Source organism: Nansenia antarctica (assembly GCF_963989245.1).
Source record: "Nansenia antarctica genome assembly, chromosome: 6".
In the NCBI taxonomy this organism is placed as follows: Eukaryota; Metazoa; Chordata; class Actinopteri; order Argentiniformes; family Microstomatidae; genus Nansenia; species Nansenia antarctica.
Genome location: NC_137676.1, coordinates 4,051,214 through 4,059,045, shown reverse-complemented (window position 1 = coordinate 4,059,045; position 7,832 = coordinate 4,051,214). Strand labels below are relative to the sequence as shown.

At 44.0% G+C, this 7,832-nt stretch overlaps 1 protein-coding gene across 1 annotated transcript; it reads left to right on the top strand.

Moving 5' to 3' along the window:
• The first annotated feature begins 432 nt into the window (after positions 1-432).
• On the top strand, positions 433-6,431 carry tuba5 (tubulin alpha 5). Its single transcript, XM_080533353.1, has 5 exons — positions 433-575; positions 2,745-2,976; positions 4,217-4,365; positions 4,708-5,388; positions 5,833-6,431. Exons 1-5 carry the CDS (start codon positions 573-575, stop codon positions 6,130-6,132), a joined length of 1,365 nt encoding a protein of 454 aa, XP_080389479.1. The 5' UTR covers positions 433-572; the 3' UTR covers positions 6,133-6,431.
• Positions 6,432-7,832: the final 1,401 nt, after the last annotated feature.

Here is a 7,832-nt window from a genome sequence, read left to right as displayed (position 1 = left end):
ATCAGGTTCCATTCTCATGACCCTCTAACTGACCAGGCAGACTGACTTAAAGGCACCCCTCCTAAATGGGATGGTGCATTTCTGGTCTATTCTAGAGTCCTGAGACACTTCCATCAGTTTAAATATCCAGCATCTCTCTGTTCTCCACCTTCTTTCTGCCTTTCCTTCAGATGAACTTTGAACCATGTGTGAAAAAAAAATAAGTCAGACGTGTTAACTACAACTTTGTAGTTCTAATTAAATACATTTTATTTTTATATATGTTTTAAATGTCATCTAATAATAACCACCACGTGGAAATGGGCTTCAATGATATTCGAGGGGGTCTAAGGTTAGGTACCCCAACAGGGCAGGACGGTGTGTCTGACGCTCCAACAGAAGGTTATAAAAGCCTCCCCGGCGCGTCCGGAGCGCAGTACGTTACATTGCTGTGTTGGCGAAGACACGTAACTCGTCCGAGTCGACAGGGCTGAAACACTTTCTACAACACATTTCTGCCAAAATTGCTAAAAAAATAATTTTCCCGAAGACTTTTAAACTTCTTTCCAGCTTGTCGAACGTTTGAGAGAAAAATGGTGAGTGTCCGTTTACAGTGAATTTTACCTTTTGAAAAATGAAATCAAAAAACTCGTCAGACCGGATTCTGATTTGTATTTCCTTTATTCTGAACGTTTGACTTTTGACTTTGAAGTGTCATTTAGGAAGTTGGTTTAATGTAATTTTCCAATGAAAAAAAAAAACTATGAAGACAGCCTGGAATGTATGATTTAAATCGCATGCACCGTGACCTACATTTCTCCATTTAATTCACTGAATTCAAAGTCCGTCGATCGCTCTGAATAAGGCTCTTTTTTTAGGAAGTATTCTAGTGGGTAGGCGGGAACTGTATTTGAGTTCTGCAAGACAAACATGTGAGGAATGTGTCTTTGCCTTGGGTTAGGAAGTCAGATAGGTTTTAGTATGGGGGGATGGCCGTCGCAGCTGGCCCAGCTAGTCACATGCCAGTGCGCAACTTTCCTGAACTTTAGAACCTTTTCCATATAGCAAATTCTATTGTTAAACTTGACCGACTATATTTATAAACCGGTCATGTGTGATAAAAAAAACGTCCTACACACCATTCGGTTCTAAAATACACTTAGAGTTCCCTGTCCTACTGTACATACCAGACTGCAGCATGGTGGATTGGGTGCAATGAGTCCAAACTTTTTTCAAGGCCATCTGCTTTCTCATTCCTCACTATCAGCCTACCGAGCCCTCTCATTCCAGGGCAAAGTAGTCAGCCAGTTAAAACCTTCTCATTCCAAAGTCTACACTGCGCTACCATCATACTATTTAACTGTAAAAGTATCACAATGAATCATTTATATTGTTGATTAGTTTTGATCTTGTATTGCTTTACTCTTGAATGTTTTAGCATAGTATTATTAATACGTTAATACCACCGCTGTTTCTAATGTCAGTGGATCAGGGGCCTAGTGTGAACGAAAATCCATTTCCCTCTGAAAACCATAAAACCTACTAGGCATGTTGGGACGGGTGTCTAGCCAGATTGCAGCATTAACCCCTTTCTTTGAAATAGGACACTGAAATTTGGGCTTTCAGGACTATCCTGTTTGTAAAAGGTTTTCATGGATGCTCACGCAACAGCAATGAGAAGAATGTCCCATGTGGTTGGGCCCTTTGCACGGCAACTTCCTTTAAACAGAATTCAGTTTTAAAACAACCAAACTATACACACATATATATACATATATAAGAAAGGTACATATATATACATATATAAGAAAGGTACATACTGCATATATATATGCCATTTACCTGACGCTTTTATCCAAAGTGACTTACATTGCAGCGAGGGTATACACAGAGACACAGACACACAGACACACAGACACACAGAGACACAGACACACAGACACACAGACACACAGAGACACAGACACACAGAGACACAGACACACAGAGACACAGACACACAGACACACAGAGACACAGACACACAGAGACACAGACACAAAGAGACACAGAGACACAGAGACACAGACACACAGATACACAGACACACAGAGACACACAGACACACAGAGACACAGACACACAGAGACACAGACACACAGAGACACAGAGACACAGACACACAGAGACACAGAGACACAGACACACAGAGACACAGACACACAGAGACACAGACACACAGAGACACAGACACACAGAGACACAGACACACAGAGACACAGACACACAGAGACACAGAGACACAGATACACAGACACACAGAGACACAGACACACAGAGACACAGACACACAGATACACAGAGACACAGACACACAGAGACACAGACACACAGACACACAGACACACAGAGACACAGAGACACAGACACACAGACACACAGAGACACAGACACACAGAGACACAGACACACAGAGACACAGAGACACAGACACACAGAGACACAGAGACACAGACACACAGATACACAGACACACAGAGACACAGACACACAGACACACAGATACACACAGAGACACAGACACACAGACACACAGACACACAGAGACACAGACACACAGAGACACAGACACACAGACACGTATACATTTTTACCATACATATAGTCCCGGAATCGAACCCACAACCTAAGCGTTGTTAGCACCACAGCTCTACCAACCACACAGGTTTGAGCCACAGAGGTTTTAGGAAACTAAAGCGGGTGGCTGTTGTATTTCCGGTCCACAGAGAGAGTGCATCTCCATCCACGTGGGCCAGGCCGGGGTGCAGACGGGTAACGCCTGCTGGGAGCTGTTCTGCCTGGAGCACGGCGTGCAGCCTGACGGGGTGTTCCAGGAAGCACCCGAGGGGTTGGCGGCTAACTCCCGCTCCGATCCGTTCAACACGTTTTTCAACACTGGAAGTTCCGGACGCCATGTTCCCCGGGCTATATTTGTTGACCTAGAACCAACGGTAGTGGGTAAGCACGTCATATTTTTTGTTTGTTAATATGTTCTTAGGGCATTGACACTGCTGTAATGGGATGGAGACAGTAGAGATTGACACTAGGAAGGATGGGTGAGAGAGAGAGAGAGAGAGAGAGAGAGAGAGAGAGAGAGAGAGAGAGAGAGAGAGAGAGAGAGAGAGAGAGAGAGAGAGAGAGAGAGAGAGAGAGAGAGAGAGAGGAGGGATGACATACAGGATATGTCAAAGGCCGGAATCGAACCGGGGACCCTGTGATTACATGGCTGACGCCTTAGTGTGCTATGCCACCAAGCACCCCAACTAATATATATTTTTTAGCGTTTTGTTTTCCTCTACCTTTCCCCCATTTACCTACATCTTTCATGTCTAATTACACATGACATGTCAGTGCATCTAAGATAAGATAAGATAAGATAAGATTCAACTTTATTGTCATTGAACAGAGCACAAGTACTGAGACAACGGAATGTAGTTCATGCACATGTCGCCCCCCCCCCCCCCCCATGGAGAACAGAGCTCTGGGCTCTGGCCACAGGGTCAGCCATCTTCGGCGCCCCTGGAGCAGTTAGGGGTTAAGTTCCTTGCTCAAGGGCACAACGACAGTGGTAGCCAGCTTAGATATGATGCCAGCAACCCTCCAGTCACCAGCTCACATGCAGCTCCCTCTTGGAGTGGGGATCAAATCAAACCAGCAACCTACCGATTGCTGGCCGGCCTCTCTAACCTCTAGGCTACCTACCGCCCCTGATCTCCATCCACGTGGGACACAGGCGGGCAAATTGGCAATGCATGCTGGGAGCTGTACTGCCTAGAGCATGGTATCCAAGCAACAAGAAAGACCCTAGGTAGTGGTGATGACGTCTTAGATATTTTCTCCAGTGAGAGTAGCTCTAGAAAGCAAGTACAAAGGCCTATGTTTGTGGAACTAGCTAGCTGTTAGTGTAGTGGTGGTGGTGGTGTTGTAGAATAGTGATCCAAACTGAGGAGGTTAGAGTTCACTGTTCAATAAGTAGATAATGAACTTGACGTTACATGAGGCATGGATGCATCCAAGCAAATGTTACGGGTTAAAAAGAAAAAAAAGGTCCAGTATGTGTTCATCAATCACGAATCGTGACCCTAACTAATTGTCATTGTATACAGAGAAAAAAAACCGGAACTAGTTTGGATTTCCATTGATTGTCATTCCATTGCTGCCCTATATCAACTGACGAATGGCTGTTTTTTTCTCTCAGATGAGATAAGGACCGGTAAGTATAGGCAGCTGTTCCACCCTGAGCAGCTCATCTCTGGAAAGGAGGATGCAGCTAATAACTACGCTCGCGGCCACTACACCGTCGGTAAAGAGATCATCGACGGGGTCCTGGAACGTGTTCGTAAAATGGTAAGCGCATCGTACCGGTGGGGGCGGCTGTGGCGCAGGAGGTAGAGCCGCTGTCTAATGATCGCAAGGTTGGCAGATCGGCGGTGCGAGCTCCGGCTGGCCACATGTCGAAGTGTCCTTGGGCAAGACACTGAACCCCAAATTGCTCCCAGTGAGCGGGCCGGCGCCTTGAGAGGCCGTTGTAAAGCGCTTTGGATAAAGGCACTATATAAGTGCAGTCTTATTTACCATCCAGTACCACGTTTGAACACCCGATAACAGTCCTACAATCAAAGGAATGATTTACTGCAGGTTTCAATAGAGTAAAAGAGTAGTGTTTTTTTGTTTTCTCCTCGTCTTCAGGCTGACCAGTGCAAAGGACTGCAAGGGTTCCTCATCTTCCACAGCTTCGGAGGGGGCACCGGCTCCGGCTTCACCTCCCTGCTGATGGAACGTCTGTCCGTCGACTACGGGAAGAAATCCAAACTGGAGTTCGCCATCTACCCAGCCCCTCAGGTGTCCACCGCCGTCGTAGAGCCGTACAACTCTATCCTGACCACCCACACCACCCTGGACCACTCCGACTGCGCCTTCATGGTGGACAACGAGGCCATCTACGACATCTGCCGCCGCAATATGGACATCGAGCGCCCCTCCTACGCCAACCTCAACAGACTGATCGCTCAGATCGTCTCCTCCATCACCGCCTCTCTGCGTTTCGACGGCGCCTTGAACGTCGACCTCACCGAGTTCCAGACCAATTTAGTCCCCTTCCCGCGCATCCACTTCCCTCTAGTCACCTACGCGCCCATCATCTCTGCCGAAAAGGCCTACCACGAGCAACTGACTGTCTCAGAGATCACCACCGCCTGCTTCGAGCCGGCTAACCAGATGGTCAAATGTGACCCTCGTCACGGCAAGTACATGGCCTGCTGTATGCTGTACCGTGGGGATGTCGTACCCAAAGATGTGAATGCTGCCATTCAAAATATCAAGACCAGAACTTCCATCCAGTTTGTGGACTGGTGCCCCACTGGTTTCAAGGTAAAAGCATGATTGCCGTCAAAATGATGGTACTGTACTGCTGTGACTTCAATCAATCGATCACATTTACTGAAACAGTTTCGTCACAATATAAAGCACAACGCCATATCTCTACTCTGCTTAAAGGGTAATCTGATAGATAGATAGATAGATAGATAGATAGATAGATAGATAGATAGATAGATAGACAGGTAGGTAGGTAGGTAGGTAGACCGACAGACAGACAGACAGACAGAACTTTTGTGATCCCTGAGGAGACATTCAGGAGTTACAGCAGCTCAAAAAACAAACAACAACAACAACAAAATAAAGTGACAATTGAATAGTAGTCTAAAACGAAACAATAAAATACAACATAAAACCAAGATAGACCTAATAGACATCTGAAAACCTTCCATACAGTAGGATTCAACATTTCATTCTGCTCTGTTTCCTCCTCAACAGGTCGGCATCAACTACCAGCCCCCGACGGCTGTGCCCGGAGGAGACCTGGCCAAAGTCCAGAGGGCTGTGTGCATGCTTAGCAACACCACCGCTATCGCCGAAGCCTGGGCTAGGCTCGACCACAAGTTTGACCTCATGTATGCAAAACGTGCCTTTGTACACTGGTATGTGGGCGAGGGCATGGAGGAGGGAGAGTTCTCTGAGGCCAGAGAGGACCTGGCGTGTCTGGAGAAGGATTATGAGGAGTTGGGGAACATGAACCCAGACTCTGAGGATGAGGAAGCGGGTGAGGAGTACTGAGCCTCGGTGACTGAAGCTGTCAGCTGTCTCGCCACGCCGTTTATAAAGTGAAAGGGAACAATGTCATATCTGTTTACTAAGAATGTCTTATAGTATCTGCTTAGGGTTAGCTGTAACAATTGTACAATGCATCACCGTGTGTATCTTCCTGAGCTCAATCACCTGAGGTTGTGGTAATGTTTGTTTCGACAGCCAAACTGCGCTTGTTCATGATTGCCTCCATGTGTCAATTCCAAAGTGTTAAAAAAAAAAAAGTATTTTGCAACTGACAGGGTTATCAGCCTCTGAATAAATTCTGTCTGGGAACAAACATGGATTTCTTAATCTCCGAAATGTATGATGATAAACATGTTACTCCTCAAGCTAAGACCTGAGTTATCTACGATACATTCTAGAGATCTGAAGAGGAACACCACTGACCAGCATGCATCATTGATCATCTTGTACCTTGGACTCAACAATTATTAACAATGCTGAAATACTGCCTTAGATAAGTTACAATACAATGCAATATTACAATACAATCTGATACAATTGTAAATGAATTAGAATACAAAGTCACATTATTATTATTATTATTATTATTATTATTATTACAATGCTATGATAATAGAATAAGGAGGATAGCTGCAACCACAGCTACTCTGACTGCAACTAACCTAGGCTATCATAGTGATAGGCCTATATAGCTTGGGAAAATAACAAACAATAACAGAGCAATTGAATTTCGATTTGTGACCGGCAGACAGATGCTCTGTTACAATGTTATTATAATGTGATCAGTGGACACATCCACATCCCCACCTCGGCGGACACGGCCAATCAAATACTCCATATGGGCTATTTAAAGAACAAGTTCCGGTAGCGGTGAAGGTGTCACCTGGAGGTATCCATCCGCGTAAGTAAACACTGCAGCTGGTCAGACTCGATGTGGAGCATTTTCACGATTAATAAAATACGGATAATCTTCTCATTATACTGTTGCCCAATAATGATTATTCAATTTGATGAGATGTTATAATAGATACAAACATTGTATTCGGTGATGAATATGTATAGTATGATTTAGAGTGGTGTGTATGGATAGACATTACATTAGGCTATGAAGCCCACAGGCAATGCAAATGTGAAGAAGTCTTTAACATGCGGTGCATCAATAAAATGTGATGTTTTGGTAATTATGTACCGGTATTGTTTTATTTTTAAAACAATTTTAGTTTCTATTAGATTTCACATATAGAAGTGTCTAAATAAGGATGTTAATCTTAATGGTTCATGTTTACAAATAATTTCAGTTATGATAATACACGAAATACAACTCCCATCAACACTAACATACAAAATAAATTATGAAAAACAATGGATATTGCCTGGATGCATCTATAAAGCTATTGCATTATAGCTTGTGAAGTTGGTGGCATGCCCTCCATCTTTTGATCATTACATAATTCTGTGTAGAACATAAACTAATGCCAATATGACGATGCTGAGTCAAATAAACATTGAGCTGTTCTCCTGTGTTTGTAAGATTCTCAATAATTCATATTTTTTTTCCGTAATAATCAGATTTGGATAACTAAAATGTACATTGTAGTGTTATCGACGATAATTCTAATATTTGCAAAAAATATCTCTTATGTTGATTTTTTTTTTAAACGTTAAATATGACACATAAAAAATGCCTGAAAAATATCGAGTTA

Bases quoted from the DNA above. Each gene is read 5' to 3' on its own strand.
- tuba5 (XM_080533353.1), top strand. The intron at 4,366-4,707 runs GTAAGCGCATCG...CCTCGTCTTCAG, and splicing joins TGGAACGTGTTCGTAAAATG to GCTGACCAGTGCAAAGGACT. The intron at 5,389-5,832 runs GTAAAAGCATGA...CCTCCTCAACAG, and splicing joins GGTGCCCCACTGGTTTCAAG to GTCGGCATCAACTACCAGCC.